Source organism: Streptopelia decaocto (genome assembly GCF_964273445.1).
Source record: "Streptopelia decaocto genome assembly, chromosome: 4".
In the NCBI taxonomy this organism is placed as follows: Eukaryota; Metazoa; Chordata; class Aves; order Columbiformes; family Columbidae; genus Streptopelia; species Streptopelia decaocto.
In genome coordinates, this window is record NC_138658.1 from 36,685,428 (window position 1) to 36,709,237 (window position 23,810).

At 35.9% G+C, this 23,810-nt stretch overlaps 1 protein-coding gene across 4 annotated transcripts in view; it reads left to right on the top strand.

Annotated features, from left to right (window-relative positions):
• Positions 1 to 23,723, top strand: part of KLHL2 (kelch like family member 2) — a 57,242-nt gene extending 33,519 nt beyond the window's left edge. The window contains exons 5-15 of one of the 4 annotated variants that reach the window (XM_082050506.1): positions 964 to 1,126; positions 10,790 to 10,899; positions 12,344 to 12,460; positions 13,480 to 13,629; positions 14,453 to 14,570; positions 15,210 to 15,407; positions 16,160 to 16,261; positions 17,176 to 17,304; positions 21,501 to 21,641; positions 21,804 to 21,947; positions 22,596 to 23,723. In XM_082050506.1, the coding sequence (XP_081906632.1) occupies positions 964 to 1,126; positions 10,790 to 10,899; positions 12,344 to 12,460; positions 13,480 to 13,629; positions 14,453 to 14,570; positions 15,210 to 15,407; positions 16,160 to 16,261; positions 17,176 to 17,304; positions 21,501 to 21,641; positions 21,804 to 21,947; positions 22,596 to 22,624 (1,401 nt within the window). In that variant the 3' untranslated portion in view covers positions 22,625 to 23,723. The other 3 variants (XM_082050507.1, XM_082050509.1, XM_082050508.1) reach the window with 3 other exon arrangements.
• Positions 23,724 to 23,810: the final 87 nt, after the last annotated feature.

A 23,810-nucleotide genomic window follows, 5' to 3' on the forward strand; every position in this document is an offset into this window, starting at 1 on the left:
TGTTTGCTTATTGATGCAGCCCTATAGTATATATTTTCTCTAGATGTAAGCGACTAGTTGCAAGGCTTCCATGTAAAAATATTGCCTGTTGTCATTCCCTGAAGAAGCAAGCTAACATTGATTTCACACTTGAATGTTCTATAATAGAAGTCTCATTAAAATAACTGTCAAAGGCACAGAAAATGAAAATATTTTGAAGAAGAAATTATAGATAGCAGTATAGAATTTCGCTCAAAGGCACATTTATAGTTCACCTAAATCTTATGTTTAAGTTTTACTAAGCAACCAAAATGTGTGTCATACAGTTTTTTTTCAGTTCTTCTTTACTTTTTGCTTGCTTTATTTACACTAATTGGTTATTGATATGGATTTTTAATGAGTTATAGAATATATTATATGCTCAGATTTTTAAATTCCTGAATTGTCATTCTTCAGTGAAGGTCACAGACTTCTTTGGAAATTGAATTGAATCCTTACTGGAATCAGTTACATAAAGATGCTTATTATTGATGCTAAAAAATGGTACAATGTGCAGTGCTTGCATACAAACAAGATTTACATATTCTATCATGGTCTAGAAAACTTTGATTTAAAGAAATATCTAAAGCTGAAGGTTTGGAAGTGAGATGTAGTTATGGAGTGTTGGTAACAGTAAAAAGTGAACTTGTGAAAGAATATTGTGAAGAGTTTACATGAAGTGTAAGAATTTAATCTATGGAATGATTTCCCAGTGAACACGGTGACAGAGATTGTTGCTTGTTATTTTAGATCTTAAATGCTATTTGCCGGGCGGTAAATCATGTTGGGGTTTAAGTTCTTTAGTTGCATAGTGCTGAAATTTTTGTCTCTCTTTTAGTATTTTTTTTTTTTATGGATTATTTTGTTTTCTTTGTTAATATTGAGAATACTTTTGTATAAGCTCAGAATCGAATTGGAGTATTAACTACGTGTTGCTCCTTTCAGGTCTTGCTACCAGCAGCTGGTCTCTTGCAACTGCAGGATGTGAAAAGGACTTGCTGTGAATTTTTGGAATCCCAGCTTCATCCGATTAACTGCTTGGGAATTCGTGCTTTTGCTGACATGCATGCATGCACAGATCTCTTGAACAAGGCCAACACATATGCAGGCAAGTTATCATTATTATAGCATATAGCTTGAGATCTGTGTGCGTGGGCACACACAGGGTTCCATGCCCACTCAATGCCCGCCAAGGAAAACAGAATTTTATCCAGGATATTGCAGACATGTATCTTCTGACAAAGAATGCATTTGATATGAATGTCTTTAAGAGAAATAGTATTCTGGCTGGAACATAGTTATAATAATAAAAAAGGCGCAGCATCTTCATGGCCTATCAGTGCCATACAGGGTCCAGGCAATTTGTAATCCAGAAAAAAAACCTAACTTGCTGACTTAAAATTTTGCACCATCACTTAGAGGAGGAAATCAGGAGAGAAGAGTTATAATTCTGGCAATTCTGCCACAAGCCAAAGTCTATAGGAAGTACATGGTGTAACAAAAAAGATGCAGGCTGAGGGCGTGGAGCTATCTGTAGCCCCTGTACTGCACTGGCTAAGAAGCACTAAACACACCATGAGTATTGTGTTATCAACTTGTCTTTTGGAAATCCTACTCATCTAGCCCAAGAGTTGACATTTCGTACTGTAAAGGGTACCTTTAGTCCAGAGGTGTTGAACTCATTTTCACCAGGGGCCACGTCAGCCTCACGGTGCCTTCAAAGGGCTGAATGTAATTTTAGGACTGTAATGCATTTTTAGGAGTAATTTTAGGAGTAGCTACTTTTATATGGTCCTAAAATTACATTTGGCCCTTTGAAGGCAATTGTGAAGCTGATGTGCCCCCTGGTGAAAATGAGTTTGACACCCCTGATATAGTCTCATTCTTCTATCTTGACACAAAGTGAATAGAGGTGCATCTTGTAACTAGCCATATAGCTCAGCCAACAAAATTCTACTTTCCTTGTAAGGAGCACTTGCCATTGGATTATCTCTCATTTTTTTTTTTTCTGAAAAAAATGTTCATGAAATACTTAATTTTAAGACTATGCCATTGATATCTGTAAGAGGACTGGCTCATGACAAAGCTTGACATTTTTGAAAATTAGGTTCTCATTTTGCTTGCTGTTGTGAATGAAAAAGCAACTCTGTGGTAAAGTAACACTAGTGTTGTAGGTGGTTGACAAGGGAGAATAATTATTCTCTTTTTCTTGATGCTGGTAAGGCCTCAGGTGGAAAAATGCTGAACAAAACTTTAAGACAGATGCAAACAGGCTGAAGTGAATCCAAGGGTGTTTAACATTAACGTATTAAGAAAACAGACTGACCTATGACAAAGGCTACGAGAGAAGAACATCCTTTCAGTCAAGAAACTAGGAGACTAGGAGGATGAGAAGGAATACAAATCTTCCTCTGCGTAAAAATGACTGAGAATGAGTAAGATTAATTCGTGAGGTATTTTTAAAGTGATTTCATATATTAAGGTAAAATTGAACTGTAAAAGTAACACAGATCAGGCAAGCTGTCTGTGGAAGTCATGGACTCTCCACTGTTAGGCAGCTGTAAATAAACTGGTTAGGCTAACTTCTGATTTGGGTTGATCTAAATCACTCCCGTGAGCAAAACTAGATGATTTGAAGTTCCTTCTAGCTTACATTTCTATAATTCTGTGAAGGCTGAAATCCTTTTTTAAAAATTTTCTTTTATATTCCAAATGCATTTTCTACTCTTGGAAACTGATATAAATGTATTTTCAGATCAAGTATTACTAAATTGGTAATTTTTAACATAAGAGATTAAAATCTTGTTTGACTGCTCTTGATGCCAAGACAGGTTGCATAATGTAGGTTACTAAAAAGTAAACAAAACATTGTGTAAGTTTTAAAGTTTGTAGCATAACACTGAGACCAAAACTAAAGCTTTCAATTTGTTCGAGTGGCAATGATCTCACTGTTCTTTTATATGTAGAGCGCCTCAGGGTCTTGGTGTTGGAGTCGATCCAAGACATTGCACTGAGGAATTACTTTTTAATGGTTGCTTTTTTTGTAGTGAAAACTAAAACCAAAACAACTAACTGCTTTTATAGGGTTTAACTTACTAGCCAGAGAAGTAGCACATTTTGATTAGAGCTTTGGCAGTGAATATTCAGCGAGTAGGACAAATTTGTTTGGAAATTCAGAAGTGGCGGGTTGCCAGAGGCTGAGAGTGACTCCCAGGTGTGCAGCTTACACTGTCTGCCCCACCCCTGATCTGTCACTGTCTCTTCAGTGTCTCTTGGATGTTTCACTTTTACTTCAGGTTCAGCAAAACTGAATTGCTTTCCATCTAATCTTCTTTCCCTTCTCCTTGTCTGCCTCTGTCACTGGTGACTTCAGCGTTTTACGAGTCATTCAGGTTCATAAACTTCACAACTTCAACTCTCCTCTGCTATTTTCTCTCACCTGCTCAGTTGCGTGTTCCTCTATTTTGTTTCTTCTCTCCCTACCAAATCTACTTCATGTCATGTTTCCCTTTTGCTGCAATGTAAATCTATCTTTGCCATGACTTCCTCTCTGTTTGCTAAGGTAATTTTTCTGATCATGCAATATTCCTTTTCCTCCTGGATGAAATTCCAACCTCTCATCCTTGGCACTTCCAGATCAGCAGAATTGCCCTCACTTGAATTTTTATTTCATCTCTCTCTCTACTACTTTCATGCTTTGAACTAACCTTCTCTCTCCTCCAAAATCAAACTGCTTTCCATTTCTGTCAAATTCCTCCAGAAACCACTTTCCTTGTCTATGCTTCCATTTTTGTCATTGTATTCTTGGCGTCCTGCTGGCCCATACCACGAGCTGCCAGCTCAACTCTTACTGTGTTTTTGCTGTATCTGTGTGGCAAATTTTAAAGCAACCCACACTCTGTTCTTACTCTTGAGATAAATATGCTGTGCATAGTCAGGCTGTGAGCTATTTCATTATATTGCACTCTCTGCGCTGCTTTCCTTAATCCCTAGCACTCTGTCAGGCTTAGTACAAGAGCAATACAGAAAAGAGAATTAAAAATGAAATACTCTGATAAGACTGCAGACAAAAAAACCCCCATAGGATTGTGCTGCTTTTCATAACTTTTCTAAAATATACAGTGACAAATTAGCATCATTAAGAATTAGTACAGAGTTAGAAACTGAAGATTTTCCTGAAATAGAGCACTAAGTGCTTCAATGCATATATGTAGGTCCAAATAATAAGCTTTTTATTGCCTTGAGTAATTTTAGACCTTTACAAGGTCTAAATAGGATTTTGATGAATGCTTTCGGTTGCCTTAATTCCTAGAAAATGTGTTTTCTAGTACAGATCTTTTGTTTCCACTTCCAGGAGATTGTAGTATCTCTATCAAGAATGGATGCTTCAGGAAAAAAACAAAACCGCAGCAAACTCATATGATTAGATGTCTGTCAGTAGAATCCTTGGTTACTGTCTTAAGTATGAAACTGAGGTTTACAAATCAGCCATACTTAGAGTTTAGTCTAGTGAAATTGTATTCAAACTATTTATATATCAATTAAAAAAAAATTCAAAAGCTATTCAGGTTGGTTTTGAAAGTGCTAGCTTTTGTAATGCATATGTTACCGGAGAAGTTTGCATGTATGTGACTGAATGACTTTGTGATAACTGTGTTTGGACTGTTATGCAAAATGTTTTAATTAAGTCTTATTGTCTTTGAGTAATATAATATCCAATCCAAAAGAGTATCATATACCTTTCCAGGTCAGTGTTTTTCCTCTTGAATTTTCAAGCTTCTTACTGCCTGTATCTCAGCCATCATAGCCTCTTTTCCCCCCTGTTCTTTTCTTGAATAACTCTTGGTACATTGTCGAGGCTTTTTCTTATGACTGAAATTGTCTCAAAATTCTGAGCCAAAGACGAGTGGCTTTGCCATTTCAGAATTTGGCCTTGTGTCACAGAGAGACAGTCTCCCAGGAGCTGACATTTTGGGATTAAGGCTGCAGAAACCAGAATGAGTACAGAAGAGGATTATTAGATTGAAAAAGCAGTGAAAATATTTCCCTGCAAGAGACAATCAAAAGCCTTTGGATGTTTAAGTTCTAGTCTTTATTTTATTATGCTTGCTATTTTATATTTAGGAAAAAGAGGCAGGAAGATACTTCTGGTAATAGACAATGACAGCAAGGTTACGTACAACGTGAAGATAAATAGGTAAAGCCTTTTGGTGAAGAGGGGTATGCCATCTTGGACTAGAGAGGCACTTGCTCAGTGCTTAGGCCTTGATATTTCTTAATTGCAACCGAAGAAGAATAATAATGTACTTCCACTCACCGTATAGACCAATGCAGCCTTTGGAAACATTGGATAATTTGTGGAAGAAGTGTCTTTTGAGGACCAGCTTTACATGGCAAACCTTCTTGGCTTTTAGCATTGCACTGATGAGATGCCGAAGAAACTTTTTTTATGGAACCTTAGCATGTACTGTGAAGCAGGGATTGAGGTGTTGTACTTAACTGTGGGGTGCAGCGTTCTTGGTTTGGTGCTCTGAATTTAAAACTTTGAGCACTAACTAGACTCAGAACCATGTATGTCTTCTGTAGACTATTCTCGTGTACATTTGTATGCATGAGATTGAAAGGATGTAGTTAGCAGAATCGTTCTTACGATTCTATTCTGAGTAGCAACGTCTGTTGCTATGCTTCTGTTACCCTGGCTGCTATGAATTTCATGGTGTTCTCAAAAGAAGTTATTTAAGCATAAAAGTGACAAGTAAATCCGTTTTTTTTTTTTGTTTGTTTAAAAAAAAGGATTCTGTAATCTTCAGCTTCTGCTGGTTCTCTGACTGGCAGAGCTTGTACCTGTCCCTCTGTGATAAGGCTGTGGTTTCTGCTTCACCAGTGACTTATGTTAGGCCATTAGCAGAGACCTTTGTCTCGAGCCAGAAAAACCCACAATATGACATTGTGAATTAAAGCAATAGTTTAAAAATCTAATTCTTCCTAAATATTTTTGTTTCATCTGTTTGAGAAATTCTCATTGTTCCTTTAAGTGAACACAGGGCTTAGATCTCTCCAAGCTCCCATGCTCTGCATTGCTCTAAAACAAGAGGTTATCAGTTCAGAAAGAAGCTACGTAATCATTATCTGGTTTGTGTAATGGAAGTACTTGGCCTCAACCAGACAAAAGACACTTAGGAGACTTGATATATTTCATTGTGATATTTTGTTTCACACACTAGTATACATTGGATTACTGTTATAAAAAGATCTAGGGAATATGGGGATTTCACCCTTTTTCCAGCTGCAACCTCTGACACTGATAAGCTCTGGTCATGTTTTTCGTATAATGTGGCTTTGGGAAATCTTTGCAAGAAGACTTCTGAAAGTGCAGGAAATGTTAAAAAGATTTCTGGAAATGGATATTAACAGCTGCCAGAACACCTTAGAAAAATCTTAGAAAATGACTGAGGCATGTTAATGATGGAACAGAAATTTAGGAAGTCTTGAATGTCATACACAAACACTGACAACAACCACAGTCATAATACATAAAAGAGAGGAGGGGTTACAGTCTCTCATTTTTGGCCATCATGGTTCTCTGAAAGGTTTTAAACCTCACAGAACTTCAACAGACCTTTGCTTCTGTATTTGTTTATTCCGTTTAGTAAAGGCAGTTCAGCCAGAGAAGCTCTGACTGTAGATATATAAATAAACGAAATAGTGTTTGAATTAATGACAATTGCTTATAGCATAAAATGTCCTGTGCAGATTTCGGATGTAGTGTTTCTTCCTATGTAACTGAAAAATAAAAAGTTAGTGACAGTATCTTTATGACCAGCTAGACCTTGTGCCTTTCAGGTAGAAGAGGTAGGTCAAGCACTTACTGCTGCTGTGTGTATGTCGAACACGTCTCCAGACTCATGATGCAAAATACCAAAAACCAGTACTTTTAACAGCTCTTATTGTCTTCCTTTGCTCTCCATGCTGGCATCATTTATTATACATGAAAACATTTTGTTACTAGCTCCTCTCGTGTTGTTAAGAACTTCCTTTTGTCCTTTTAGTTTGTCCCTGAAGTCCCATCCTACTGGTACAGGGCAGACAAGGACAGATCTTCAGCTATTCAAATAGAAACTGTCTCTATTGGTTGTGAAAACGTGAAAATCTGTTTTTCATATGCAATTGGAACAGATATTTTAGAAATGTCCTAAAATGGAAGGGATTTTTTTTTAAAGGCAGATTTTAGTTTTGATAATAAAGAAGTAGAATCCTACTTGCTTAGGAAGCGGGACTTGGGGAGCTAAGTCTCTGCAGCTCTGCGGCTTGTTTCCAGGCTGCCAGCTGGCTTCAGTATCTGGGTGAAGTGGCAACAAGCAGTGCAGGATTCCAGTATGAATTTGGCAAAGTTTCACACTATGTGGAAAATTCTGACTTGGGGGGGGAGGGAAAAAAAGGTATTTTGTTTACTTATGAAAACTTCCAGCCATATAGTTCTATCTTTTTGCTTATTTAGGAGCTGTTAATGAAGAAAGAAGTATATTACCTAATGAGACAAACCAAGCTAATTTGAGATTTTGCAGGAGACAGTTGCATGAAATATTTAATCGTGTCATAAGTTTCATGATATTTGATGTTAATATCTCCAGATTCTTGAAGCTTTCAGGATGTGAGCAATAATATTGGATAATTTAAATCCTAACTCAGGAGGCAAAAAAATACATGCACCACCAATACTATTTTTCTCTCATATTTATTGGAAAAAGAGAATCTAAGTGGGATTTTTGGAAGTCTTAGTACTGAATAATATTATTTTAAAGAAGTTGATGTCCTTCTTGTTAAAAGGAAGCAAAAAGTTTGAATTTCATAAACATTATTTTTATATATAATAAAAGAATGCCATCTGTCTTCAGCACTTGACCAGCTTTAGATAAATTGCTGTTGGCAGATTTATTTGGTGTTTTTGCACTCCCTTGTTCTTTTTCAGTTTCTAATTGTTTTGAATAATCCATTTAGCTCTAATTTCAATTGGCCTCTGCCAAAAGGTTATCTATCAATCAGTGTAAGATGGTCTCCTTGGCAACAAGAGATCTGATTTTTAAGATACAAGTTATTTCACCTCATCTCTTTTTTTGATGACTAAAATTTAGATAGCAATCTACTCTCCTATTTGTCTCTTTTTTTTTATTTTCCTGTAATTCATTCAGCTGAAGATTTATTTCTGGGTATTGCTTGAGAACCTGAGCCTGTAGCTACTGAATGAGAAGTTTGTTTTAATATGTCCTTTTTTCACTCTTCTTTCTTATCTTGGCCATGTGCCTTGTTTTATATTTTAAGCACAGAGTCTGACATCCAGTAAAATAGCCTTAGCTTTTGTTGAAGTACTGTCTGTTTTTTTTTTCCAGATTTTCTTTTACAGTTCTCTTCCTAGTATGAAAACAGGAGACAGCATCATGTTCATTGTGAAAATTCTCAGCTTCTACTTTTCTGGTTTAGAGGCTGGGTCTTTTCCTATTTAGAGCATGTCATAAAGCTAAATCAACTTTTAAAAAGCAAGGCTTTTGTATATAAGCCTGTAAAATCAAGTGGGTATTTCTAGTTTACAAAGTGTATCCCATTGGATCAGCTTTCTTGGGGGAAAATGAACAAGTCTTCTGAACTTCAGATTTGTTTGAGACCTGGATCATGCTTCTTCCTAACTCAGCTTCTGAGTACAGTCAGGCATGCTGTTTTGTGACACTGTCACTTGAAATTTGGAATTTATCATAAAACTAATTCATGCAAATTACATTTCCCAATTTCTATTTGCCATATGCAAATAGTAAAATTAATCAGATACTTATTTCAGTAATTGTACCTTGGAAAATTCTACTTCAGCTTAAGACCCTGCGTATTTGTAGTCTTAAAGCAACCAGACAAAAATTTGTAAGGAGTGGAAAAGTAATGGTGGTGTTTTAAAAATCAGTAGTATTTCTCCTCATCCTTTCTCTCCCATTGCCTGGAATATGGCAGAAAATACTACACATCCATAATACAAGAATGCTGCAGGATTGAAGGGACAAGTAGTAATGATTGCATGAATCAAAAGGCTGGTAGGATGAGGGACTGAAAAGGCAAGGACTGTCTACTTAAAACAGAGATGAAGGCTAAAAGGAGTATAGAATAATTAATGATTTTCAGTAGAAAGGTTTCAGCTTTCCCTATCATTGTATTCAGGATATTCCATGAAAACCTTTCAATGGTAAACTGGGTGTTAAATTTAGATGTGGGCCTTTTTGTTCAATGAGACTGTGGCATTATTACTACAGTAAGGTGTTAAAGAATTTACCAGGATTCAAGGGGACTGGATTGTATCTTACTAAACTTATTGTTTAGTAAAATGTGGTTATGGTAAGATATCATCCTTCTGGCTACCATTCTCTCATCTTCCATGGTTATAGTAAGACCTTTATGGGAGGAGCTTTTATCATCATACATTTCATACATATCCCTGGACTTTTGTCTGAAGCAATTTGTGCTGCCTGGTTCAAGGAACAAGATGCTGAACTAGATAAAGGACATGAATTATACTGTGTTGGATTTACCTTTTTATGCTCTCTAATCTTTAGTTTAGTGCAATAAAAGCTGTTGTACCCTGCAAAGTCGACCTGAAAAATTTAAAGACTATTTGATCTCTAAGGATTCAGCATTCTTTAACTTTTTTTTTTTTTTTTTTTTTTAAACATATTAAGGCAGTTTGTCAAGCATGGATTCTTAACTATAGTAGCACTAGAGAAGGCTTTATAAAGTTCTTTAGTTTGAATATACTTTATGACCTTTCTTTACTTGGTCTAATTTTGAGTGGATTCTTAAATTCCCATTAACAGTTCTTCCTTCTAACTTCTGTTAAGGATGACTGAAGAGGGGGAGAATAACCTTTAAGTGGATGGAGCTGCTTTTTATGCAACTGAATGGCTTAAAAAGCAATCTTAGGAAAGCGAGAGAACAACTGAATAACTGAATGACAAAATTATAAAGATACAAGCTCTATGTTAAAATGTCTCATTCTACAACTAAAGCATTGATTTTTATCAGTTTTGTTTACTTTGAGGCATTTAAAAACAAGCAAACAAAAAAAACCCCAAAAAAACCCCACAACCAACCAACCATAAAAAAAAACCCCAAATCCAAAACCAACCAACCACCAAAGACCCCACAAACAAACAAAGCACTTGAGGAAAAACTACACATCTTTTACTTGTTGTAGATATTGTGCTATGTAATATTTTTATGACCTTGGAGAAGCTCTGAGAGATGCAACAGTAACCAGACCTGTTGTTTGATTTGACCTATATTAGACTGCCAAACTTCTGGTTAGTTCTAATGCATCAGCCATTGTTCATATTGAACTGCACATTTAAAACGTTTGTCAACAGCACAGAGGGCATATACTTTTTCTGTGATCTTTTTTGCTGTGTTTGTGTGTACAAAGATAGCAAAATGAGATTTAAGTAATTGTCAACGACAAGTGCTGAGATGAGCCAATGCTGAAAATGTTAAATTTCTATGATTGCGCTACTTTTAGTATTATGTGTTTTAGTACTTCAATTATTTTTAAGAATCTTTAAATACAAAAGCCGCTTGTGAGACCAGGCTTTAACCTATAGAAGATATTTTAAGTTAAGGTATCGCTTCTATATATGACAAAATAGCAGACGTATTGACTTGTTTTCTCAATTTTTCCTCTGCTGCTTCAATGCTTATTGTGGGATGCCACTGTAAGTTAGGGTATTGCTTTTCCTCCAAACAGAACAGCACTTTTCTGATGTCGTTCTTAGTGAAGAATACCTCAATCTTGGTGTCGAGCAGGTGTGCAGTCTTATATCCAGTGACAAGCTCACAATTGCCTCAGAAGAGAAGGTAAGACCACCTGTGTCCCAGTATTCTTTTTATTCTTTGGGGTGAGAGAGTGAATTGCTCTTACTGCACTTGTGCACTTGTTTGGATGCGTTGTTTCCTCAGTGAAGTTAGGCATGTATTGTCCTCATGGTTAAAGGATTTTTCCCAAAACTGTTGACGATTTTTCCCAAGTGTTGTCAGTCTGATGTTGAAAATTATTCTCAACTCTTAAAAATCCTAAAACACTATTAAATCACATAACCATTTGTTGTTTGAAAAAATTGAAACAAAATTAAATGGAAAACGCTTCTTATGTTTTAGCAGAACAAACAGGACACATGCTGTGAGTCACATACACAGCAGTTTGGTTTACCAAGGGATAAATAGCTCAAAAATAGTAGTTTGAAGAGGAAGTGTATGCCAGGTACTAACTTAAACATCAGCAGTCTCACAAAAGTATTAAAGCTCTGTATGTGTATGTGGGCTGTCTACCCTGACTGAAGAAATGTGGGTTGCAAAGGAGATGGCTGGGTAGCTTGGTGTAACCACACTTGACTTTAAATATATGTGTTGGTTCACCTTTAGGTAGATCTCCTTCTGTTAAAGCCATTTTTGAAACTCTCTGATCTTCACTGAGCCCAGTGCATCTCTTTGAACCTCTGATGGTTTACAAGTTGTAGAAGTATTCATTTTTTAATCCAGTTGTGATCAATTTAAAATATGTTTGTTTTCTTTTTTCCAAGGAGCATATAGTTGTACTAACACCTCTGTTCAAAAGAGGCTAAATTGTATTCAAAAGCATGTTTGAATACTGATTTGTATGGCTAGGTAGTGTTTCGTGTTAAAAACTTTTGAAACTTTGAATCTAAGAACTATCTGCTTAAACCACAATTAGCGAAGTCATGTTGCTGTTCCCAAAATACCCTGAAGGTCCAGTTTTATCACTTTGATTTTGATACATGTGATGCTGCTTCTGTGGATTATAATTAAGGTTTTAATGTTCTAGTGCATGACAAGCTGCTGTGCAATAGAGGAGAAACTAGGCTTGAGTTCTCTTCCCATAAGACTCAGTGATGACAAGTCATTTGAATTATGATGTGACAGGTCAATTTTCCAAGAAAGGAAGAAAAGTATGAGGATTGTAATATCCCTGCTGCTGTGTTGTTTGTTTACCTAGTTTTATTGGATTTTCAGCATCAATGAAATTATTGTGTGCATTTTGTTGATGTAGTGCAGGTATTCTTGAAACGCCAGTAGAGGGGTGATGTAAAAAGAGACTGGCTACTGCATCTTCAGAATTTTGTAGTGGGTAAATATAGAACTAATGGGAGCTGTAACTGCTGTCGTCTTTTTTCACGTTAGGAATTTTAGTATAAGCAAAAACTGTTTTTTGGAGGCATACTGCTATTTTCATACTACTGAATTTGTAAGTCAAAGGGACTTGCATTTGTTTGTTTCCTGGAAGGTATTTGAAGCAGTGATAGCGTGGGTTAACCATGACAAAGATGTCAGGCAGGAGCTAATGGCACGCCTGATGGAGCATGTTCGGCTGCCTTTGCTTTCCCGCGAATATTTAGTTCAGGTAAGCAAAAAAGGAATACTAATTCTTCTGCATGTGAACATTCCAGTTTCTTTTTTTAATGCCAGATGGATAATTCTAAATTTAAACAGTGTAATGTAGTGTGTCACTGAAAGTAGAAATAACCAGCCAGCCACCATTACACATGTACATGCACGCACACACACACAGAGTCAAAGGAAGGATTGCCACATAGCAGATATCCTGTATAAGTCATTTATCTGTTTGGCTGGCTACTTGTCATGCTACAATAGTAATTTGAATGATTTAATTAGCTGGGATCAGGTTAGGTTTCATTTTTAAGATGATATTTAATACAACACTTTGTAATTTTAAATTTCAGAATTGAATCTATTGTCTAAGTTAGTTAGGACTTGCTGATAAAGGAAACAGTTCCTTAGCTGGTTCAGATATAATACATTTTTTCAACTTTTATAAGATCATTTGAATATTCAGGTGTCGGGTCAAATATTTAAGATCAAAATACCAGTTCGCTATTAGCATGGGTTAGTAGGTATAGTAGCAGTCTGGTAGATGTTTGTTTTAGAAATTCTGGGTTTGTGCTGTTAATTCCTTCCACTTCATGTGGGTTGTTTTGGGTTTTTTTTGGTGTGGTTTTTTTTTTTTTTTTGCTTTTGTGGGTTTTCGTGTTTTCTTTTGCTGTTGTGGTTTTTTTATTGTTGTGAGGTTGTCTACTAGTTTGTTAAATTATTTTCCCCACTCACACCTTAGTGTGTTCTGTACTCTGTATTTGAAAAGTCAATAAATGTGCTTGATTGTGAGGAAATAATTTGCCTTGCCTAACTTTTTCTTCTACTCACTAATGAAGAGAACAAACTTTTTTTGCAGTGACTGCATATTGCCATCACATAAATTCATGTCTAACTAGTTAAACTACAATCTAAAAAAATCAGAGTAATCTGCATTTGTGTGATATAACACAGACTTTATTACATTTCAGATTATTTGTGTTTCACTTCCTTAACATGCTCAGACCTTGTTAAACTTCTATTAATAAACAGAGAGTTGAAGAAGAAATATTGGTTAAGAACAGCAGTGCTTGTAAAGATTACCTCATTGAAGCGATGAAGTATCACTTGCTGCCAACTGAGCAACGAGCATTGATGAAAAGCACTCGAACGAAACTGAGAACACCTGCTAGCCTTCCAAAAGTAAGACTGTTATTTTTCCAATGTACTTATTTCTTCAAACTCTATTTTAACTGATTTCATGAGGAGATGACTGTCACTTGGGGTATTCCCGTAAAATTGTTTATTACAAAAATGTAACAAGTGACTAGCTTTATACTCCATACTACTTGTGATATAGATGTTTTAGTCTCCCATCTTCAGCATTTGAGAAATATAAGAAATATACAATTGTAGTCCTGGTGTTACAGCGGAAGTAAGCCTGTTTCTTTGAAACAACAAAATCCTAACAAAGACTGATGCGTCTGAGTGGGGGCATTTATTCATTTTTAGGTAAATGTAGTCTTTTGTTCATTTTAGAAGAAGAAAATGGAACGAACATCTGTTATTATCTTATTCCCTATGAAATAAAGAAGTTTATCCTCATAGTGCTATTATGGCAACTGCAGTAATGGAATAAGAGGTTCCATTCAGCAGATTTAGTACATTTCTCTCAAAGGGAATGTTCCATTGAACACCATAGATGTTGAGTTCTCATACTTGAGGTCAGAGTAGGATGTGAAGAATCAGCAGGATCCACCCTATTCATGGAAGCTCTATCTGGACTCTAATTGCTTCCTGGTTTTCCAGTTCAGATATTTCCTCTGGACACAATGATTACAAATTGCATGTGTTTTTCAAAAAAAAATTATTTTTGCCTGGTTTGCAAGATTCAAATTTCTTATTTAGGAGAAGCATCCTTTAATTATTTCTTGTACAGAAGCTTGTTTTATTTTTTGACACTTTTTTGATCTCTCAGGTTCTCTCATATATGCAAATAATTTTAAAAAGATTGTCTCCCTTTTAGTTGATGATGGTAGTTGGAGGACAGGCACCAAAGGCAATTCGCAGTGTTGAATGCTATGATTTTAAAGAAGAACGCTGGCATCAGGTGGCTGAATTGCCTTCCAGAAGATGTAGAGCAGGTAAATGATACCTCATTTTTTGTTGCGGTTGGTAATGCTTCAGAATTAGGCGTCTGTATAAAGTATTGTATGTTCTTTCAAACAGTACTTAAAATATTTATCTGGAAAGTGCTAAGCCTTGACTTCAGTGATCATCCTTAAAATTCTAATTACTTGCTGATCTGGAACAATACAAGTTTGATAACTTGATCTTAAGTTGTGCTTAAGTTTGTAATCTCTAGAAAAAACTGCTTTATTACCTCCCATAGATGCAGAGGATAAATAAATTTAAGTATTACTGCATTATAACAATGAGTAATTTTACTATTAAAATACCGTATTATTATTAAATGGGATGAAAAATGTGAAGAAGTGACAAATCAATACCAAAAATGTGAAAATGTGATCTTAAAGCAACCGAGATACCTCAGCAAGAAGAAATTCAGCAAGCACGATGTTCAGAAGTGTGAGCTATTAGTAACAAAAAGTGTCAGAATTTCTAGTGCTTAATCTGAATGAAGCATGGCTCTAGGATACTGTCAAAAGCCTGGTAGTATAGTACTGTAAATTGTGTATCTGCATCCTTAGGACAGAATGGGATAAAATTAATTGACAAAGAGACTAAACCACTCATCTTTCCTCCCTGTTTCCCTGCTCTAGGAATGGTGTACATGGGAGGCATGGTTTATGCTGTTGGTGGTTTCAATGGTTCTTTGAGAGTTCGCACAGTAGATTCCTATGATCCGGTGAAGGACCAGTGGACAAGCGTTGCCAATATGCAAGACAGGAGAAGCACACTGGGAGCAGCTGTATTAAATGGCCTTCTTTATGCTGTGGGAGGATTTGATGGGAGTACAGGTATTTTTGCCTTTATACACTGCTGATTAGCTTCAACTAATCTTGACATAATCGTATCAAATTTGATTATCTCTTTCCTGGTAGCTGTGATGGCACCAAGCATGAGGGCAGCCTGGTGTGGAATCTGCTTTAGTGGTCATGTCTTTCTACCTGAACAGTGGACTGTTCACTCCTGTCAAAGAGTTTAGGCTCAGTGACTAGTGAAACTTTGACAAGTTCCCTTTCAGTATTCTTTTTGTAGTCAGAGTCCTTAACTTGTGGGAGATGTGAGCAGAAAAATTACCTCTTATCCTGTTTGCATATGAAATATCCCTCTGTGTTTTCACGTAGTACTGTAAATAGGATTACAAACAGCTTTCTCTGACTTGTGGGAAGGCTTTGGACATACACTATTCATTCTGTTCACAGATACATCAAGCCATTTAAGCAGAGAAGATCCTCTTCCTTAATAACGATTATTGAAGCTTATGTAGGAGAGCACATTGTGACTTAATTAACAAGAAAGAAAAAAATCCAGGGAGTAATTTTTCGGAGTTGCACGAAAGCTTTTATTAATTTGCCCACTTTCAGACACCAAGAATGGGTTGACTGAAATTTGCTACCTAAAGGACATCAGTTGTGCCTTTTGCACAGTAATTAGCAGTCCTTAAAATTAAATAATTTGAATTTTCAGATATGAAGAATTTTCCAGAAGGTAGACAGTGTGTTGCACCTAGATTTATAGAGAAAATAATGTTATATTGTCTTCATAGGTTTATCATCAGTCGAAGTTTACAACTTGAAGACTAATGAATGGTTTCATGTAGCTCCAATGAACACAAGAAGAAGTAGTGTTGGTGTAGGTGTTGTTGGAGGTAAGTTGACAAATGATATTAAAAAGAATAGGGGAGGCAATGCAATTTTTTTTTTTTCTCGCTTTTGAAAACGTGCTTCAGATTTGTATTTTTGCTCAACCTTGTAATTCAAATGGTACAAACAATAGGTAATAATTCTACTTGGTTTTGACCAGCTTTTAGTATAGTTGTTTTAATTTTTTTTCAGAGCTTCACTTGTGCCTGAGGCCAACTGAGGAAAAGCTTGCTAAGCGTGCATGCTCTAGGTTACCCATGCCAGCAAAGCTAGAGAAGCTATGACCTTGTGAATTGGTTTTTAGTGCTATAGCACTGCAGTGTTGTAAACTCTGTTATCTGTGGCTGACTGTGCTGGTTGCACGCTGGGGATGATCTCAAGGACAGTGCCAGGAAAAGTGTTGACTTGTGAGTCAGCTTGGTGGTGAACAGCCTGGATGTTGCTTGCACAATGCGGACCTGGGCTGGCTCGTGGGCCTTGAAACAGTTTTAGGTGTGTGTTTTAACTTCTATTTCTATTCTGAAAATGCAGACTGTACAAGTAGCTTTCCTCTGAACTTTCTAAGAGGCCTATTTTTGAGCTCCCAATGTTGGACTTGACTTAGCTTGCTTTTGAACAGTTTTTAATTAAAACCAGGGTAAAGTACCATTGTATTTCAGCTAGGCAATTTAAAATCTTTTGACTCACGTTGTTCTTGTTAGACACTGTCTGCCTTTACATCCTAAACTTGACAAGAACTATAGTGTATTATGTTAAACTAATTACAAAATAGAAACTCAGTAACTGATTGACAACAGGTACTGGTAAATACCTGAGAGAGAACAATGTACCTTCAGAGAATGACTTCTCTTCAACCTGTGTACCAGGATAGTCTATGTGCATTAGAAATTGGTAGGTGTCTGTTGGTTGCCCTTTCTAGGCAAACTGTATGCTGTTGGTGGCTACGATGGGGCGTCACGTCAGTGCCTTAGTTCGGTAGAATGCTATGACGCCAATACAAATGAGTGGACCTACGTTGCAGAAATGAGCACTAGACGGAGTGGAGCAGGTGAGTGGTGAAGAAGCAACTATCCTTGTAAAACTGAAGTTAATTTGTGGTTTTAAAATGTATCTAAAAACATCAAAGGTAAGCTGAAGTCTGCGTCTGATGGAATCTGTTAGTCTCAGATGGCTGATAAAATGCAGGTTATAAATACAAAACTATCCAATATAGTAAGATTCAGTCTGTTAATAGTAAATCTCTTTCCTTGCTTTTTCATACTTTTCATATTCCTCCTTTTCCCATAACTGTTTATGTTTTTAACATACAGACTAATATGCATGGATTGTGACAATTTAATATCATTTAAATACTGAAGTATCAAAATCTAGATGGCCAGGGTGAAAACATGTCATTTCTTCAAAGATGTCTTTTTGCCAGTGTAGGGCTGATTTTTCTGATGGCATTTTCAGGTTGACTTTACGTGTGAACTATGACTAGATTTCCACCTCTTTGGAGGACTTGTTCCGCATTCTGATTCACTGCAGGAAGTTTTGTCCTTGTTCATTCTTAAGTTTGTATTACTGGTTTCATCCTATTACTTCCACTTATGTACCCTTTGTTTCATCTTCAGTAATTCTTCTCATCACCTGGTGTTTACATCCTTTGGATATGTATAGGCTACTACATGTTATCCTTTCTTATTGTTTAGCCAAGGTATATCCATTTATTTCTTTATAAAATTAAAAATATCTTTTTTTTTTTTAAATTTTTTTTCCTTCTTGAGATTCTGAGTATGTATATTTCTCTTTAAAGACATCAAAAGTGCCTGTGGTATTTGCTTTTGTTTAATGAAATGATGCTTCCACAGCTCCAAATTGACTTGAGCATTTTCATTATCTATTTATATTATGGACTCAAATCTCATTTGCTGTTCACTGTCCTCTATTTGTCTTTTGGTATTTCAGGTTTTGTCAACTCGCAGAAGTTGTTTTATTTCTCTAGATCTGTTCCCATGGACTTTTCCAAGTCAAATTACATGATATTATATCTCTACGTTTATTTTTTTAGTTGCTTAAGTAACTTTTTTGTCAATGGTGCTTTTTAGCAACATACTTCAAATACCTAGTGGTGATTGCATTACTGTGCTTCATAATTGGAAGAGTTGTTGCTACAAATAAAACTGGATGGACTTCTAGTGTGCTCAGTAGATGATTAATAGTTATCCCAACTTTACATCTTGCCTTCCCTTATTCTTTATTAACTCTGAACAGTTTTTAATCTGTGTAATGATGTTTAAATTAAGTCCAAATTATTTCAAAAGAAATATATAAAAGTACTAAAATAATTACTATAAGTAAGATATTTATTTTGGGATACTTCCATTATAACCTCACAAAATCAGAAGTTGATATGTCTCATTGCTAAATGCAGTGTTTTGATTGTATTTCTAAACTAAATCTGTGATGGTAATAAAGAAACATTATACTCTGTACCTTGAGAAAACATCATTGTCTTGTGAAACTTCTAGTTAGTCTTTGCATCTTGGAAGTAAATTCTGGATTAAAAACTGGCCAGAGTTGCCTACTCTGGTCTAATATCAGCAAGTTTTGAGGATAACTTTTGTATAAAATGGGCAATTACAAGTATCATTATAAGGACAAAAGTGTTGGTTGTGACAAAGTTTCATTTTGCAATCTGCCTGCACAGCCATTTTGCCTCAGCTTTTTTTTTTTTTAATATTCTGGTTTTGCAAATTATCGTTGTGCTCGTAGCCTGTTTAAACTCTATATATTTTCAGATTTTTTAAAAAATATTGAATTACTTCTGCAACTCTGAAATTTAGTGCCTTAGATACACTAACTACTGGGATCTTTCTGCCCCTCTCCTCCCTCTCCTTGTCCCAGAGTTCAGGACGGTGTTTGTTTACTCCACTCTGCTGCCTTTTACCTTGCCCTCTGATGAAAAAAAGAGGAGAGGAAAAGTAAATATTGGCAGTTACTTCAGATTTATATAATTAAGTTAAATAATCAACATCCTTCTGTGCCATTCTGTTAAATACATGGAAAATTACATTTGTGCATGGGGAAGGAATGGGTGGTAATGTGAAAATCCTGACTATTGATTGAGCTTGGCTGTAGTGGCCAAATATCCCAAACCACCAGAATTGTTTCAACTGGTGGTCAGTCCTGGTGGTGTTATGGGTGCTAACTAAAGAGAATTTTGTTCCTGTGTTAAACCTTTGATCTCTGGTCATCGTAAGGAACATAAGCCCATCTCTTCTGTTCCCACTGCTTCAGCTTCATTGAAAAACTTCAGAGGTTAACCTTCAGTTATTCTTCTTTAGTACAAATCTCAGTTGATCAATACAGGGACAGATCTGTTTCCAGCAGCATACTGGGATGAGGAACTTCAGTTCCAGATAGAGGCCATTTGGGAGGGATGAGAGATATAAGACAGGGTCCTGAAAAATGGGCAGGAAAGAAAAATTAACAAAGAAAGGAGAACTCAGAAGACGACAACAAGAGGATACAGACGGAAGGAACAAGAAATAAGGTAGGACATGGAAACTGGGTGTGGGATTGAGGGAAAATGAAGCGCCAAAGAGGAATGGAGGACATGATTAAAAATGAGGAGCTATCAAAGAAAAAATGGCGATGTGGCAGAGAGAAAACTCTACACACTGAATAGAAAGGTTGGTAACTATACAGAAAGCCTGGGTGGGGAGGCTTTATATCACAGCACATATTTGAACTAAAAATCTTAGCTCTTCTTCTAGCTCTGTGATGTTTAATGCTACAAAAGATGAATGTTGTATTATGCTGTCTGATAATGTGATCAGAGCGGGAGAAAGAAAATCTGTCACACTATACTGTGACATGATAGCTAGAAATAATAGTAGTAAAAGGAATTAAATTAACTGGGAAGGATATGGGGAAATGTTAGTAGTGAGTATCACCGATAAAGCATTAGATAGCATGATTTATAAAGCAGTGTCCTATTAAGAAGCTATTTTTCAGTCTTGCAGTACCAATGAACTCTTCCATGTTTCTTCCCCTTTTTCCTTCAATTATTAAAACATGTCTTTTTAAAAAGAAAATTTAGTTATTTCAGCAGGAGTCATTTCTCTCCCCATATAGGAATGGCTCTTACATACAATATCAGTGATATGTTTTCAAAGATATTTCAGCTGGCTGTTAAGGTCTTGGAGTTCTTTTTTATTTAACCCAATATTTCTTTTTCTCTGAAGGACTTAACTAGTCTTTTGCATTCAAGCTCTGCCCTTTCCATGGAACCCTTTAAGAACTATGGTTGCAAATCTGTATCTCAGCTTTGAGGTTCATAATCTTAAATATGGCATATATTAGATTTCCCAATGTACTTCCATAGTTGTGTTTTTTCGATTGTCTTTATGGTCCATCACTCACAAATTTTAATGCAAAAAACCACCCCTGCATTTCTGAACATCTATTATGTTTCAGTTCTAATAGTGCTTTATAAAGTTGAGGAATAAATAAACAGACCTTCCTTCCTGCTTACCCTATTACCATCTTTGTAATATGTGCAATCCAATTAGCAAGTAGATACAGACTAGCTTTATTTCTTCCTTCATCCCAAGCTTACAGATTGATAACATCTTGTTGTGAAGGAAACCCTTCAATATCCTTTTGGATATTTTGGTAACTGAAGCTTGGTTCAAGGAAGCTTGATGTTCTCCAAATCTTGGAGGAGGAATGTGCTCACTCTGTTTACTTTTGTTTCATAAATGTTTACCAGGTATTCCAACACCTAAGTGGAAACATCCCTGTTGTATAATGTCTATCCATTCAGCTTTTATCCTCTGTACCACACAGTTTTTACTTTCTAAGAATTCACTTACGCTTTATCATCTTGTCAGATTTCTGTTATGCTGGCTGAGCACACTGTCTCATTTACTGTCACTTCTAATTAGTCCTAGATTTCAACAATCTTCATTTTCCTGCACATCATTTTTTGTCCAAAATTTTCTAAATCTTCTGTTGCAGAACAGCTTTGTTCTTTGTGTGCTGCAATATGGTTGATGGGCAAACAATATATTTTATCAGTGCCTTGCTGTAGTTACCGTCTTTTTGCTTTAATGCATCCTGACCCAAATGTTTTCTGAAATAGTTCTTAACACTGACTGGATGAAGGATTTATGTTAGTGGACATAATATTTACTGTTTCTCCTTTTTATCAGTCAAACCATTCTCTGGTTAATTTTGGGTATTTTCATATGTTTGCAGGTGTTGGCGTGTTAAACAATTTATTGTATGCAGTAGGTGGTCACGATGGTCCTTTGGTAAGAAAAAGTGTTGAAGTGTTTGATCCTGTGGCCAGTACGTGGAAGCAGGTTGCGGACATGAACATGTGCAGAAGGAATGCAGGTATACACTACAATTACTTTGACATAGTGGTAAGATCGTTTAGTGTAAATGGCATGCTCCTGCATTTCTGCTGCTTTCATGATGTCACAGAATAGAAAACATGATTTATGGGGTGAGAAAGCCAATTGCTAATCTTCATATTGGTTTCCCATCTCTTTTTAGGCGTTTGTGCTGTAAATGGTCTCTTGTATGTCGTTGGAGGAGATGATGGTTCCTGTAATTTATCAACGGTGGAATATTATAATCCAACAACTGATAAATGGACCATTGTGTCATCTTGTATGAGTACAGGAAGGAGCTATGCAGGTAATGTATATAGATATTTTTTAACAGTCTTTACAGTACAACAGCTACAAAATTTGACAAATCATCCACACAAAGTCCTGTCTAAGGTAAAACCTAAGATACTGGAACAGGTCTGAAGAATCTGATGGCATGTTTTGAATTATGGCTTAAAACAATTATTCACTACAAGGAAAAAAATGGTATTAAACTGTACTGAAAAGGGATTTAACATGTAAGTGGTGAGTCAGAAAGATGATTCTGGCAGGATCAGACCTTTTTTTTAACAAGGGATTTGTGTCTCAATCTACGGAGATCCGTTTCTCAAGTTCCTTTGGGACTTGATATTTAGAAAACAAGAGCTGTTTCAGGTATCTTTTCCTTCAATAATTGGAGTTTCTCAAAGGAGTTATTAAGTGAATGTTAAGGACGTGCTTAACTTACAATAAACTTCAGTAATGGCAAATTTTTCCAAGTCACAGAAACTTTCAGAACTTTGCACTGACTCAGACAACTTTCAGAGAGAAGTTAGGGAAAATATGGACACTGATGTTGGTACAATTTTTTGATGTTATGCTAGTTGCAAGGTATTATAATAATACTTGATTTTAATATTCTTGAATTTCTTTGAAATACTACCTAAAGATTTATGCCTTTTTTTCCTCACTCTAGGCGTTACAGTTATTGACAAACCATTATGATCAATAAAGGGATTTTCAACTTGATTATGCACTAGAAGCAGTCTTCAACAAGTGTATTTGAAGTGACTGAGTCTCTAAGCACTTCTCTACTTGTAGCTGCACCTTGAGTCACAGTGGAAGATGTGACTGTCTACAATTACAGATGACAGATGATGAAGATTACTCTAGGCAGAAGCAATGTGTAGGATTATCCTGCAGTTGAGCAGAAGCTGATTGAATTTTTGAAGTCTAGTGGACCATTTCTTTTTTATAGCAAAGTCTTAAAAAAAAAAAAAGCGCCACTTTCATAAGGACCGACTTAGGTCAGTCATGACTGAGAAATGGATTGTCAGTGAAGAATGGTGTGTATTCTGGTGAAAGTAAATTTTTGTCTTATTTTTTCCAGAGACTAATAAATATATTTAAAGAAATGAACTGTCAGTCTTCATAGTAGGTATTGAATCCCACCTCAGTAATTCAAGCTGGCATGGGGTAAATTTGTTTCCTTTTATAAAACTTTTGTTACATAAATATAATATGTGCATATGTTTGTGTGAGCATAAGTTGCTTTCTATTGAAATTCTTCAAAACCTGATTTTACTATTTATAATTTGGCACAGTACTTTGAATATGCCAGTACTATGTTGTAAAACAGAGTTGTATTTTTTGATATGTAATAATGCTTAACACTACTAATTCCCACTGAAGGAGATCAGAGATGGTATAACAATTCTTGAACAGGTGTAATTTCAAGATCTTTTTAATAAAAATGTTGTCTGCACTTACGTTTTTTTTTTTTTCCTGTTAAATTTGGGTCACATTTAGATGTTACTGCTTTCTTACCTTTTTATCCAAAAGGTGATTTGGCATGAAAATAACTGAAAATTTATAATGAATGTACAAAATTGTGTTGAACTTGCATGGTACTAAGGCCTGTTTATGCGTGTAACCTTAGCTTCTATCAGCTAACATCTGACTATACTGTACATGGCCATGCTTACAAAGCAGCTCATTTTTATTCATTCTTGGATGGCCTCCTTTTAACATTACCAAAGTTATTGTCATATTTGAGACACTTTCTTCAAATAAAAGTTTGTATATTGTTTCCTAATGGCAACAAGTCGCTTAAAACTTGTGTTTCTCAATACAAGTCTCAAACCAAATAATCTTCTTTACATTGTTGAAGTTGGTTTTGTGGGTTTTTTGT